The sequence below is a fragment of the Phodopus roborovskii genome, unplaced genomic scaffold (assembly GCF_943737965.1).
Source record: "Phodopus roborovskii unplaced genomic scaffold, PHOROB, whole genome shotgun sequence".
NCBI lineage: Eukaryota > Metazoa > Chordata > Mammalia > Rodentia > Cricetidae > Phodopus > Phodopus roborovskii.
Genome location: NW_026125391.1, coordinates 14,357,840 through 14,373,108, shown reverse-complemented (window position 1 = coordinate 14,373,108; position 15,269 = coordinate 14,357,840). Strand labels below are relative to the sequence as shown.

The following is a 15,269-nucleotide window of genomic DNA, read 5'->3' as shown; positions in this document are numbered from 1 at the left end:
ATCTTGCATTTTATATAGTGAGATTAACTGTGGCAACTGAACTGTAATTCTTTGAGAATCCCTCCAGTGCTGGAGAGGTGGCTCAATGGTTAAAAGCACTGGCTGCTCGCTCTTCCAGGACTTGGGTTTGAGTTCCAGCGTACACGATTGTCTCACAACTGTCTTTAACTCTACTTCCAGGGGACCTGACACCCTCTTCTGGCCTCCTAGAGCACCAGGAATGAACATGGTGCACATACATGTAGGCAAAACACCCATAACACATAAAATTAAAATTGAAAATCCCTTTTGTTAGTTTCATACAAGCAAAAGAAACATCTGTTTTATTTGAGCAACTGTATTTGGGGGATGTTTTACTACTCAGCTTAATTTTTACTCTAATATACTGAGCAACAAAAAATACAAGGTGTCATGGTCAATATGATTGCTGGAGTTCTTCTGACATGATCAAATGTGTCCCTTTTCAGTGAAGGCTGATTACTGTTAATTTGGAGAGCTTCTGAAGACTACAAAGAAGGAAGAATATGTAAGTGGATTTAAGACTTGAGTATCAAGAGACTTGTAGCAGTAGCAGGGCTCTGGATAGGATGACACATGTTTCATGAGTACTGTTTTCTACCCCAGCATTTATTAGAAAACTAGCTTACTCTGTATCCTTGGGCTATAAGGATCTTCTATTTTGAAAGCAGGATCTAAAGCACGAAATATCACCTAAAAATAGATAAGAGGGTTAGCATTTTCGAGATGATAAAACAACAACAACAGACTACCAAGTAGAAATAAAACAAAGAGCCATACAAACCTCTCCTTCTGTTGAGGGCTCAATATCAGAATATCGAGAGTCGCAGATGATGTCATCCACTTTCTTCATGGGGCCAGTTGAAATGCCTGGGAATGAGCTCTCACAGTCATAGGCAAAGTATCTGTACACACCCCAAGTCTTCCCAAAGTCAGAAGAGCGCTCTATCAGCATAGCAGCTGGACGGAATGTCTGAAAGCGGGAGGAAAGTTTCAGTTGATGCTTCTGATCGCTAATCTGTCCTTTTAAAGATGTCACTCGTCGCATGCCACAAGCCCCGACTTCGTGTGGTTGGTATGTCAGAGTTGGCTGACTACTGAACACACTCCACGCTGTTCTGTGGAGGCTGTTCTCGCAAAGAAACACTTCTCCCACCCTGGTGTATCAAACAGCTGCTTCTCTTCGGAAGCTGATTATAAACAGGCCTTTGTAGCTAACACGCTTCGGTATATTTAGTCACTGTTCCCATGATGGAACTGAATTTGAATGCTTGCTCTTTTACGTCTTTATTTAATCATTCAATAGATGTATTGAATGCCATCCATATGCTGCGCAGTCTAATAAGCAATATATACGAGCATAAAAATCATAGCACAATATGTCAAGCACCACAGTGAAGTCACAGGAAATGTGAGAAAACAGCAGAATTATTCACAATAGCCAGAGTGGCAACAACCCAAGTGCCTATAAACTGGTAAAGGAAGAACAAAATGTGACAAGTACAACAGAGTGTAATGCAGCTGCCAAAAGAGGAACGCACCATACTCGCCGGAACATAGATGGATCTTGAAGGCACTGTACTAGGTGAAATACGCCATGTAAAATTTCAAATATTACAATTCCATTTATGTGAAATACCTAGGATCGTAGACGGAGACAGAAAGGGGTCACAGGAAAAGGGAGTGGCAGTGAGAGAGAGGTTACTGCTCAGTGACTAGCCCGAGTCCCCATCCGGGGTGATGGCAAAGCCCTGGAAACTGAGAGCAGTAATAGATGCATGATATGTTGAGTGTCTCTAACATAGGAGTCAGACACGTAAAAATGGGGATTTTGTTATGCATAGTTTACCGCAAAAGTAAATATTGTTAAAGAAAAAAAAATTAGAAAACGTCTCACAGAGAAGATGACGTCAAATGGGATCTCAAGGGCTGGATTTCTTCAATAAATGAAGAGATCATACTTAGAAATATAACTCTGATAGCATTGCCATTAAACATGGAAGATGACAAGAAGCGGAGAAACCAAAGAATGATGAAGGCCGTTAACTCCAACAGTTTTAACATAGACAGAGAGATATGAAGTTCTGTATAATTAGTGACAGTACAATGCACTGAATTATGAATTATACTTGGTCAGTTAGATTGTAGTGAAAAAGAAGATAGGCCCCAAAGCATGGGTGGCTATGTTGAAAATGCTTTGGGGTCAGTGATACATGGGCATGGCGCTCACATACTACTTGAATCTCTAAACAACAAAGCAAATGGTAAGGGAAGAGAGGTGAGCACTCTAGGAAAACGCCTGAGAGGCTGAACACAGGAGAACTGTTGCCAGCAACGGCTCACACTGTACGCTCATAGGTGAGCCCTTCTCGCCAGCAGCAAAGCAGAAAAGTAAAGATCAAGGTGCCAGAGGAATAGGAAAAAGACCAACTCCTCAGAACAAGCTGAAGATTTCAGAGGGTGTGAGGAAAAAGGTCATGTGGAAATAAGAGAAAAAGCAGATGGAACTCTAAAAATAGGCACAGGCAGATGCCTCACACCCAGGAGCATGCTGTGTGCACAGGCAGATGCCTCATACCCAGGAGCATGCTGTGTGCACAGGCATATGCTTCACACCCAGGAGCATGCTGTATGCATAGGCAAATGTCTCACACCCAGGAGCATGCTATGTGCATTGGTAGATGTCTCACATCCATGAACATGCTGTGAGCACAGACAGATGACTCATACCCAGGAGCATGCTGTGTGCACAGGCAGGTGCTTCACACCCAGGAGCATGCTGTGTGCACAGGAAGATGTTTCACTCCCAGGAGCATGCTGTGTGCATTTTAGGATGGGGAAGTAAAATTATCATGGGGGGGGGGATTCAAAGGTAAATTCAGCCAACCTAGGACACAGAACTCAAATAAAGATGAATTTCTGAACTAAAATCATCACTTGGGAAAAAAAAAAAGTATAAAGTAAAATAAGATCATCACTTGACAGAATCTCTTGCACAGTGCTGATCTTGGAAATCAACAAAAATCCACTAACCTATCTTTCACTTTCCTTAAAAATTTCCACATTTCCAGGTATAGAAGAAAACAACACTTTATCAAACAGAAGAGGATTAATTGTAGACTAAACATTGCTTTAAACAGGGAGTGAGAAGCACCTTTGATTATCTGAACCTGCTATGACGCTGGCACAGCCAATCCCATGAGGCCAGGCTGGGAAGACCTGAGCAGGCTTGGGAGGTGCACACCTGGTCTAATGTCTCAGTATCAAAAGGCAGCAGAGAAGAAACACACAAAAGCCAGTCCTAGCTGTGCTTCCTTCTCTCTCACTTCTGGGAACTTCTAAATCCCAAGGGCCATTGACCAGTCATCCAATTTCCTGTGGAGCTGTGAAGCTTCGGGAACTGGAACAGCACACTTCACCTAAGGGACAGAAGCCTCCCCCCCCCCCACCCACTCTGCTTAGTCATCAAGATTCTCAGACCCTGTATTGCTACAAAGGGGCTACTGAATGCATAATAAACAGAGGGATTGGAAACATCTGTCTGTAACAAAAACAATGGGTAAACACACACGAATGAGTTTTTCTAGTCTATGAAAACCCAATCCAGCTAGCAAACGGCCATACCCGCACCAGCCTGGCTGAAAATAAACGGTTCCTCATCTTTGTGCTGGCCTTTTCTCTTCCATTTACAGTGCTTTTAAGGACAAACCCCCCCCCCCCCCCATACACACACACACTTCTTCCCGAGGACTTGGACTTATAGGTTATTTTGGACACAACCCTTTCCTTCCTGTCCTGCCTCCAATCTTTCTCTACTTCAAGGCCAACCTTTAATTCTAAGGCATCCAAGTGATGTTCTTAGAAACAGGGGATCCTGCTCTCTACCGTGGTTCTCAAAGCAAAAGGACAAACGGTGGCGGAGTGTGGAAGCAAGTGAATTAAAAAAGTATCCAAGAACAGGAGAGCTTCTGGAATTTAAAACGCTCCATAATCCAAAACTTTTTTTTTAAAAGCCAGGGACTGGCTATGTAGCCTAGGCTAGCCTGGAACTTTCTATATAGATCAGCCTGGGTTTGAACCCAAAGAGACCCAACTGCTGGCGTGCTGAGCTTGTGCCACCATGCCTGGTTTCCTTGGCAAGCTTTTTCTACTTCCTCTGAGTCAGTGGCTCCCTACTTCCTATAAAGTTTACATTCCACAGCAGAGTCAAGGGTCTTCTGCCTTCTTTAGATCTGCCTTTCCCCTCTTCCATCATCACTCTGAGCTTGAAGGATGTGGCTGCAAGGACTAAATGAATAAGCCCTATAGAGTGATCACAGCAAAGGTACACTGCTCTCAGACTCATCCATAAAGGGCAGTTTTCCTCAATCTTTCCCTCTGAAATTCATCTCATCCCTGAGGTTTTTTCCCTTATGTCAAGCTGTTGTGTAATCATTTCCTCTAAGATTAAAAGATTCCATCCTGCAGGAAAGCTCCTTAAGCAGGAAGGTAAACAACTCAAAATAGCTTCAGGAAGTCCCCGAAACTGACCAGAGTCTCTAGGCCCCCAAGGTAAACTAAGAGTCCCTGGAAGAAGAAAGTCAAGCTGTAAAGAAAACTCTCAGAGCAGGGCGGTGGTGGCACATGCCTTTAATCCCAGCACTTGGGAAGCAGAGGCAGGCTGATCTCTGTGAGTTCCAGACCAGCCTGGTCTATAAGAGCTACTTCCAGGACAGGCTCCAAAGCCACAGAGAAACCCTGTCTCGAAAAAAACAAAATGACACTCTCAGACTAGACCAGCTACAAGACAAGCAGAAATCCCCTTGCCTGGAAGAGGGTTAGACCATCTGAAGTACCTGGAAAGGACACTCTCCAACCTACTGAGCTGCCTGCCAGCTGTGCAGTATGCTCCCGGTTTCCTAGCTTTTGTGAGCTGTCATCCATGCTGGAGTCCTTGGTGATGCAGCTGTCTGTGAGACATTAATGTTCCTACGTAACCCCTTACCCATAATCCTGTAACTCCAATAAAGCTCACTGGCTCACCAACTTGGGCTTTGGTGGTATCTGAACTTTGGTTTGTCGTGGGTTCCCTATCTGGGGTGAGTAGATGTGAATGTTTTATCTCCCCTGGAAGTTTTGTCACAACCCAAGCTTACATTAATATCACCATCTTCTGCTGAAGTACAGCATTTACAAAAGCTGTCAAGTTCCCAAATAGGCCAGGTCAGGAAGATTGCCTCTGTTCCCAGAGCACAGGGGACCTTTTGATATAAGCATTTTCCTTCCCCTTTACAGTGAGGAAGCCAAAGGTCAGGTCCCATATGCCAGAAATGAGCAGACACAAATTACCCCAAGTCTGCCCTACCTGAGGGGTTCTGCTTTCTCACAGAAGCTTGGAACCTGAAGGATCAACCTTCTCCCTTACAATGAAATTGACATCACATACCCACAGATTATGTCTCACTGCCTCCTCAGCCTAACCTTTAGCACCTAGGTGCAGAATCGAATTTCATTTCTGGCCCACTGTATTCCTTGAATTCAATCACAGACTATGCACTCAAAGGACTCTGATGTAAAAGAACTCAGAGACATCCATGTATGTGAAACAGATGCTTTCTCCAAAGTAAGACAGGGCCACAGACATCAATAAAAAGGTCTGTGAATATTTTAAAGAGTCACATAACATAAAGATGACACCCTCACGTGGGGCTGGGCTTGAATTTAACCACTAGGTTGAGTGTGGTCAATGAAAGGCTAAAATTGGTGGCAAGCAGTCTCTGATAAGTTAGTGATAGCCCTTATCCAACCACTCTCAGTATTAGGTGTCACTATGAACTTTACTGTCCCAGCAGTCATCACAGTGGCTACTTTGGGGGACAGCAAAGGTGATGTGCACAGACTGGAACCATAGAGACTGATGCTCTCAAAGTCACGTTGTGACTCTCACACCTGCCCTTGTTCCTTTGGCTTCTCAGGCTTGAGGACTGGACAGAAGTGAGACTTCTGTGGCTCCTTGCCACTGAGGTCAACTGATCCCCAGCCCCTTTCCCTAACCTGAGAGAATGCCAATAAGGCCCCTGATGGGAGATGTTATTCTGTTAATGAATAAAGCCCTGTTGGCCAATAGGAAAGCAAGATAGGTGGGACTAGGAGACAAGGAGGATTCTGGGAGATATAGTAGGAGAGTCAAGATATAGGGACTTGAGAGAAGTCTGGACCCTCTCCCCAGTAAGATAAGACCATGTGGAAACACTTAGATTAATAGAAATGGGTTAATATTTAAGACAGAGCTAGCCAATTAGAAATGCTAGTAACAGGCCAACAGCTTTATATCTAATACAATGCCTCTGTGTGTTATTTGGGGCTGACGCAGCTCTGGGACCAGGCTGGCTGGAAAACTGCTCTTTACAGGGCCCCAAATCCAACTGAAAACTATTCAAAATTGATTTTAATCTGGGAGCAGTAAGTAAACTATGAGCGTCGTGAGTGCCAACAAGTACTTTAAGCCATGTGAAGCCTGTCATTTCCAGGCAGCTGTTTGAGAAACAAAGGCACTTTGTACAGACACTCCCTAGTCCTAGAGTCATTTTACATCCTGAAAAGAATCATGGAGAGAAGAAAAAAAAAAAAAAAAAAAAAAAAAGACAAGCGCTGCCTTTAAGAAGGCATGCGTGTTTCTTTAGGAACTGAGAAACTCTTCCCACAATTTTTGCAAAATCTTTGGAACCTAAGATAACACACTTCCTTTTGAGTTACCAAATTCTGCATTTAAAATATAAACATGAAGGGTCAGAGATATATTGTGCAGATGTTTTATTGTGATTTGAGAGGGAGCCCAAACATTAGTCTCTTTATGGGAGAAATAAAGAGATCTCTAATTAAAAGTTTATAGAGGAATTACTCTGGGATAGAGTCTACTTGTTAACATGAGAATAATACATGGGGAGGGGCAGTTATCCATGTCCCTGTTTAAAGTTCCTCAATTATCCCAATATATGACAACAGTAACATTTAAGTACTCTCAAGCCTGCATGTGTGAAAGGGAGGGAGGGATTCCTTACCTTGAAAGTCATTATGAGATGAGTGAAATGGAATTCTGCTTCCAAATCCAGTTGGATAGTTACATTCTCCACGCCTATGGATTTTTAAAACAATAAGGGACATGGTGAGATCAACGGGGAACATCTGTGAACAGCTGACTCTCCTCTTAAAATGGCCTTTAAGCTCCTCATACAAATTCCCTCTTTTGTCTTATAGCTGGAGTTGAAGCTATTAATGGGGGTCCTTTGCAGTTATTTAGAGGTGAAGCACAAGTCAGAATGATTCTTAGTTTTCTATATATCACTCCAGAGTTCAGCTTAGTGAAGCTGCTCACTGCCACAAGACATCTGGCTGAAAGCCTGTTTGCTTTGTAAACCATAACCACTGCCCCCACCCTCTAAGCCAAATGGGGGGAGGGGTACACAACTAGTGCACAGCAGGGGGTCGTTTTTCAGAGACAGGGTAGAAACACAAATGTTCCCTTTTTTTCCCTAAGCAACAGGGAAGAAAGCAGGTGAGTATCACATGTGTAACATGCTAACTCTGGGGAACTCATCCTTGATGGGAGCAACCTTTGGCTGCACTTCTACATCTGGGGGGGGAAAAAAAAACAACTTTCTTTTCCAAGGAGGCAAAGCACCACCAGTCAGATAAACAGACCTGTCCAGGAACAAATGAAAACTTCTTCCCTTTCAGGGCGAAAGCCTGAACAAATAAGCCTTTGCACAGTAAGTACATGGTGCCCTGAGGGTGAGAGACCCACTTGAACATACTAAAAAAGCCAGTGGAATTTCAGGGATAAGAAGCAAGGCCCTCCCCAAGGCCCTCAGGTCCTTCAAGGTGCCCCCTGGGTTAAGAGGACTGGTTTGGTTGTCCCTGTAAGAAGATGCCTTTAGGGTCCATCTTCCCAACAAAGAAGTCTTGAATGCAGGAAGACAGGAATGTGTCAGAATGAATCATGTTCAGCTGGTATATTTTCAGGAAGTCAGTAGGACCTTTTGAAATAAACTCGCCTGCTGGAAAATGGCCAAATGGAGCGAGGGGGAAAAGTGGTCACTGGAACGGATGTGAGTTAGCTGGAATGCTAAAGAAAAACACTATAATCACAGCCATGAGCTTATCTGAATTACTAAAAAGAACCATCTTACAAAACTACTCTAAGCGTTTCTTTTTGAGTGAAATATTAATTAGCTAGGCAGCTATGCATTTCTGCTCTTCTAGACTTTTGAAATAACGTAAAGCACAAAGCAAGACTAGCACCATCCCTGTAACAAAGGGACTCTCTCAGCAATGTGTGTCCCTAAAAGCACATTCCTTTCAGATTCACAGCCTGATAAAGCAGGACCATTGGCACTTTTTCCCCTTAACATGGAAAGGAGAAGTATCTTTGGAGAAGAGAACATGATTATTTTACAGTGTTTTATTTTATCCTTGTGAAGAGTGAGAAGTCAGACATTTCAGGCCAGTCCCTGAACCAGAGCATTAGACTCAACTTCACCCTCTAACCACCCAGCGCGTGCAGAACACACAGAAAGAAGATAAAGTCACAATCACAGAGAGTCTTCAACTGTGAACTATCAGACAAGAGATATGACAAAGTACAGGGACAATCGGTGACTTTCTGGAAGCTGAGCCCCCATCTGTCTAATCTCAGCTGCCCTCCGTGACAGAGCTCAGGCCCCACTGTTTGCAAAATCTTTCTGGCATTTGGGATCTTTTGTTCCCCTCAAAGCTATTCACATGAATGAACTCCTGATATCATTAAGAAAAACCTTTAACATTTACCATGTTAAATGGGGCCATCCTTCTCCCAATATCCAGGAAGCTTTGTATTTACACTTCACTGCAGGGTCAGGAAAGAAGGTGGGCGATCAGGGAGAGCTCCCAGACCCTGTGCATCAAAAGTTTATGCTGTTCCTGAAAGTCCTCTGGGACTCAGATTGGTAGAATCTTTCTTCACTCTGGACTAACCAACCAGTGTAGTCCCTTGTAAATACAACCCATTCTAAAAAGTTAATCTACATGCTGAGGACTCATCTCTCTCTTTCTCAAGCAAGTTTGTAACCAATAGCACTCTCAAGACTGACCAATGAGCAAACAACCTTCCCTAGAAACCGAGACTTCTAGAAAACCTATAAAGCATAGCCAGTTACTGAAAGCCATAAAGGAATTCCTCATAACAGGGATCAACGGCAGCTGCCTACAGGCACCTAAGAACTCCTGAGACACAGGATCTGTAATGAAGAGATCTAGTTGTTTCCAGGTTGTTTAAAACCAAGCTTAGGTTCACTTCTGCAAGGGCTTCTTCCATAATTAAAAAAAAAAAAATTAATGTATGAAAGCATGCATGACAGCATATACCTGTAATCCCAGTAATGTGAAGACTGAGGCAGGCAGGGGGTTTCAAGTGTGAAGCAAGCCTGTGCTTCATGTAAAGCAGCAGGTTGTTCAAAAAATAAATCTAAGATCTAATGTTAGATGGTTAACCAACACAGCAACTCTTCCTGTGCTCCCTAAATTTCACATAGCTTTGGTTTTACAGCAATATTAACATATTGGATTAAGCCAAATGACAAAAAAGAGGCTGAATTCCAATCACTGCTAACAAAGAGGCATGTTGACAAACTGTACAGTCCCATTACATGCTTATTTTATGGGAAGGTGGGAGAGGAGGGGCTGTCTGTGAATTTGCCTTCTCTTGGGGGCTGGTAACAAAACATGCTGCTCTGTTCTATGGAAGGGCCTGAGTATGCAGCCTTCCCATGCTCTCTTCCTGACTCCCCTCAACATACATGCATTTCCCCAAAGCCCCCTCAGGGTGAGGCCTACTAACATTCCTTTAGTCTAGCATCCAACACTGCTTCCTGACAGGACCCAAACTTCATTTGACGGAGCAAGTTGAGTGCTCCAGAGAACATTCTAGAGACAGGTGCTCTAATCACAGGACCAAGAATGAAATCAGTACAAACACCCATGCGAACTTCTTCCCAGTAACAGCCAGTTACTCCATGGAACTTGCTCCCACACCAATCACGTACCATTTTCAGATTGCCACCAAATTTTAAGGCGGTTTGGAGCAAATGTCGTGACCACATTTTCAATGAGATGGCTGTCAGGATTGAAGGCCTCATTGTAAGGGTCCTGGGAATTACATATGAAGCATTTCTTGTCCTCCTAAAAACACAACAGTTTCATGAGTCTATGAAACAATTTCATTAAAAAACAAAACAAAAAAACATTAAGTCCACAATACAAAAAACAAATGACCACCTTCAAGAAAGGTGAATATGTAAAAATTATGCAATATATGTCATATTTTTCACTTTTAAACTTACTGAATTGTCTAAAATGCTCTGGAAAATTATCTCCTTCTTTCTTGGAAACTTAAGATCGAGAATAAAACAGGGCATTGTTTCCATAAGCTACTAATTTAATCAAATTTAAATCTCTAGGCTTAAATCTAAACCTCAGTAAATAGCTTATTAAGTAAAATGCAGAAGGGGTATTAGAGTGTTTTTGCTGACATGATGCAAACCAAAAAAAAAAAAAAAAAAAAAAACCAACCCAAAACCAATTCAGTTGGCCTGATTTTCTAAAGCATATATGAAGTAGAGACCATGTATGAGACAAAGTATCGAGTATTTGAGAGTCAGCCAGCCATATTCCTAGTTTCTACTTCATTCAAGGTTGGGGTGGTGAGCAGGTTGGGAGTATGGGAGAAGACCTGTGCTGGGATCAGCATTAACCAGGGGCATTTCTGAGGACCCAAATGGGCACAAACTAGAATGACAGACTTTGGTTTCCATACAAGCAAATCAATTTTTTTTCTAAACGGCAGTCACAGCCCTCAGCATCAGATCTCTGCTCTTCACAGTATGTTACAGTGAGCCATAAACAGAGCAGCAGTTCAGGGATTCCTTTCCCATATGGAGCGTGGCTCTGTGCCTTTATTTTCTGGAATACAGATTATCTTTACACCTAAAAATGATGTTAAGCCTGAAATAGCTACAGTCTGACAAATATCTTTTTATAAACAGAACTTGGTCAAGGATGATGATATAAAGCCAAAACACTGCAATTTTATAATTGTATTTATTTAGCATCTTGACAAAAAAAAAAAAATGATTTGAAGATGGGGGTGGGGCAGGCATCCTGGAACAATCAGGGCCAAGATGCAAAGTGGTCAGGAACTACACACAGTTCCCTGCGTTCATTTTATACCCACTCGTTTCAGAACAAGAAAGCCTTGAGGCCAGTGACAAGCATCTACAGTATCACAGATAGTCATGCGACTCGGGGAGTCTGGCCCTGCTTGCTTTTAAGTGCAGTTTTCACCATGGGCAAGACTGATTTCAGAGTCTGGTGATTCACTGGCAAAGGGCCCTGACCTCTAAAGTGAATGTTAGCAAGGCAGTTTAGGTGAAACTGAAATGCTAATATTAGAAAGGTAACATTAATTGCCTTCATTAACTTGTAGTCAAGGAAACCAGTACTAAAGAACAATTACCAGAACTTAAAAAAAAAAAAAAGTTTAATTATAGCCTCTCTTCTAATCAGGAGGAAGCAGTCTAGACAGCTCTCTATAAACCTGGAAGCAAATGAGTAGAATCCACTTTGCCACATTGGGATTCCATCTTACTACATGTGCTAACAAATCCCAGGTCACTGTCCTAATGAACCACAGTCACTCCAGCAAGCCTGGGTGGACTGAGAGGGCTCTTTCTGCATGCAATTACTTTGTAAATTTCCCTGCATGTGAGAACAACACCTTCTGCTTTGTCAGAAGCCCCATCTCTTTTACAGCCTGTTTTTATTTTTTTCCAGGGAAAGACTGAGCAAAAGCATTCTGCTTAAAGATACTATATTATGTTCTTTCTTTTATATTAGCTCTTATATAAGTACGGCTTCTGAAATCCAAAACCCGAGTCCACGTTTAGAAACAGGTACAGCCCAGAAATTTCATTTTGGTCTTCCACAATCACGATGCCATGACAACCAGGGCATTTTTCAATAAGGAAACGTGTCTGATCCTGACTGGAGCACCTCACAAGGCTTCAGTGCTTGGAACATCCTTATATTCAAGTGAAAGATGGAAGACCCAACACCACGGATTAGCACACAAAGGCTATGACTGAACCATCTTCAACACACTTTCAAAAGGGCTTGAACAAACAACACCAGCAACAACAAACACGCAGGACCCTACAGGGTACAGGACAGAAGCCAAGCTCCTCTGCAGCCTGGGCTTCCCCTAATGATGGTGGTGGTGGCAGGAAATGTTTGGCGGATGCGACTGTGCAAACTGAGCCTGGGAAGACAGGGTGAACTACCGGCCTAATCCCAGGGCTCTTTTGCTGGCTGTACTTCCTATCTGAATTGAGAGCAGGATGTGAAGTCTCCTGGGCATGCCCCTTTTGGTCAGCCAGGAGAAAGAGGATGCAGCCCACAGTGTGTTCACCAGCCATACCCGCCTTACCTGCAGGTGGCTGACAATACAGTAGGGCTCTGGTTTGTACAGTCCGCATGTCGAGGTCACTGAGAGCTTTTGAGCTCGGCCGATAAGAAGGTCGCCAGTGGCAGGGTAGCAGCTGCCTTCTGCACAGCCATAGCTGAACTCTGGTTCCTGAGCACACACTCCGGTACCCCACAGGGCTACAAGAGAGGAAAGAAAAAAAAAAAAAAAAAAGACGTTTGGGGGCAAGGAGAAAGAAAGCAAGCGACAAGTCAGAGCATAAGAAAAACAGTAGGAAGGAAGACAGAAAGGATTCAGAAGAAAGGTGAATAAAGCACACACACACACGCGCGCGCGCGCACACACACACACAGAGACAGACAGACAGAGAGAGAGAGAGAGAGAGAGAGAGAGAGAGAGAGAGAGAGAGAGAGAGAGTGAGAGAGAGAGAAGCGCCAGAGAAGGCAGGACAAGGAGAGAAGGGAGAGGAAAGAAAAACAGACACTTCATTAGGTCAGGCCAGCAGTCAGCTGAGTGTATCACCTAGGAAATCCACCCAACTCTTTTGTCTACTCTGCTCTGCCCTAGCCAAGCGGCCTTTCCGCTAAAGGTGTATGTTGTGACCGGGCCACTTCGAGGTGCCTGGGCCAGAACGCAGAAAGGTCCACTCCGCCACGCGCTGCACACCCGCTCGAGAGAACCCGAGTGCACATGGCGGTGCGCGCATCCTCGGTGCGAGTGGGGTAAATCTGTGGGCGTGGGGACACGGGAATATGTACTCGTGCACGCGCCAGGGTCACCGGCGATCACGCCGGGGTGAGGCATTGCGTTTGCCATAGAAGCCAATTCCCTGAGGTAAAGGCGGCTGGCGTGTCTCTGCAGTTCGGTAGTGGCTTCAACGCTTCGCCATTCCAGCAAAGCACCCAGCCCAGCTCTTCATGGTGCCACCCCAAGACAAACGGCGATAGTTAATTAAAGCCACATGGCTCCAAACTGTTCCCAAGACGAAGCTTGTTCTGGGCTCTGGCACTTTTGTGCGTAATGGGTTTTTCGAGGATCCTCCGCAGCCTGCCCAACCATGCCAGGGAGCCTGCCTTCGGTGGTGGGGAAACAGAGCGAACTGATAGTGGTTGCAAATCCCCGGAGCGATCGCTTCGGGAGTCCGCAGGACTGCGATCTCTGTGCGCGGAACCGGGGGATGAGGGTACGCCGACCTCCGTGTGCGCGTCCTCGACCACCACCGAGGCGAGAGCTGTGGCGATCGACCCCAGAGGGGTCATTTCCAACCACTCCCTCTCTCCCGATCCACCAAGGTTCCCTTCAAAGCAGGAGCAAACCGGTTTGGGGATTTTCTTCCCTAATGCCTAAGCATACCCCTCCCCCCAAGCCCTTCGCCTGAGTTACCTAGGACACCGAAGGCGAACACCTGGAGCAGCCCCATGTCCAGTCCCCGTAGCCGAGGGGACGCGGCAGGGGAAGGAGGACGCAGCAGGCAAGCTGCTTGCCTTTTCTTCTTGTCTTCCTTTCTGGAGAGGTAGAGAGGGGAAAAAGCAAATGTTGAGAGAGAGGAGAAGAGCTCTTCCATTTCCTGCAGCTCCCACGGACGCGGAGTGCTGGACCCACAAAGGGGTCAAGTCTCTTAGATACTTTGTTCTCCTCAGCCGGCGGGACCAGCGCTGTATGGGCTCCTGGCAGCCCACCGGCCCAAAGAAGGGAATTACAAAGTTTCGCCTAGGGAGGAACCGAGGGAAGCGCCTCTGCTCATGCGCACACGGAGAGCGGGGGTGGGGTGGGGGGGCGGAGGGGCGGGAGGTTAGCAAGGGGTGGGGGCTGAGGTCCGGGTCCCACCTCCCTAGGCGCCTCTTTTGTTTTAAGGCAGCATCTGCGGTCGCTGTAAGGCTTTGGTGCTTCCAATTCCCAGCGTGGGCTGGTGGGTTCACTCCTGGGCGCACCTCCCGAGCGGAGCGGGTTCCGAAGGGATACGTTGGGGCTGGTCCTTGAGGTAGGCGTACAGGTCGGCCAGCAAAGGCCACCCCCCCCACCCATAGGACCTCCCGCGTACTCACACATTTACTTTTGTAAGAAGTCACGAAGTGTGCCAAGGCTAAGAACTCCCGCACCTAGCGCTGGGGGAAGGTGGGTTGGGTTAAGCCATTAGGAAAAGGGTCAAACTGCTTGCTTCTTAGCTTGAGCTCCCATAAGCGTCATTACCCGTCTTTTCAGGATGAAAGAGCTAGAGCTTTGCGAGGATGCTACATGTGTGGTGTCTTCATATTTCACAGGAAGGACACCATTAGCTGCACATTCTTTGCGCACGAATTTATTCAGGACATACCTACAGACTCTGCTACCCAGGGATCTGTTCAAACATACACAAAGTTAATAGCCCACATCTTACCTAAACGCAGATAAGTTCTTGATCTCCTTTTCCCACCCTAGGATAGAAAGGCTGGCATAGACAGAAAGCTGGAGGTTTTTGATGAGACGTCCTTCTCCACACTGCAGATACAGAAACCTGCTAGTAACTCCAGTTTGCCCAAGTGGAGAAGTGAGGGCTTTAAGAAAGCCTCCCACAGCACGGAATGTTAAGTAGGGGTAAACAGAAGGTCCCCATTACTGAGGGTTAGAAAGGAAAAAGAGATTGGGGAACAGACCCCCAAACCTTCCTAAGATCCCAATTCAGTTGCCTTAAAGCCTTCCTTAGTCCTGCTCTGGATAAACGTTCCTGGAATGCGGGGAGCATCAGTCAGTTGTTAGGCCAGTCAGATTTGATTGTTTT

At 45.1% G+C, this 15,269-nt stretch overlaps 1 protein-coding gene across 1 annotated transcript in view; it reads right to left on the bottom strand.

Moving 5' to 3' along the window:
* Positions 1-14,242, bottom strand: part of Lamb1 (laminin subunit beta 1) — a 65,358-nt gene extending 51,116 nt beyond the window's left edge. Inside the window, exons 1-6 of the mRNA XM_051175101.1 lie at positions 13,895-14,242; positions 12,515-12,690; positions 10,077-10,212; positions 7,059-7,132; positions 803-991; positions 648-711 (exon numbers count right to left, since the gene is read on the bottom strand). Of these exons, the coding sequence (XP_051031058.1) occupies positions 648-711; positions 803-991; positions 7,059-7,132; positions 10,077-10,212; positions 12,515-12,690; positions 13,895-14,075 (820 nt within the window). The 5' untranslated portion in view covers positions 14,076-14,242. The remainder of the gene's footprint in view (positions 1-647; positions 712-802; positions 992-7,058; positions 7,133-10,076; positions 10,213-12,514; positions 12,691-13,894) is intronic.
* Between the last annotated feature and the right edge of the window lie 1,027 nt (positions 14,243-15,269).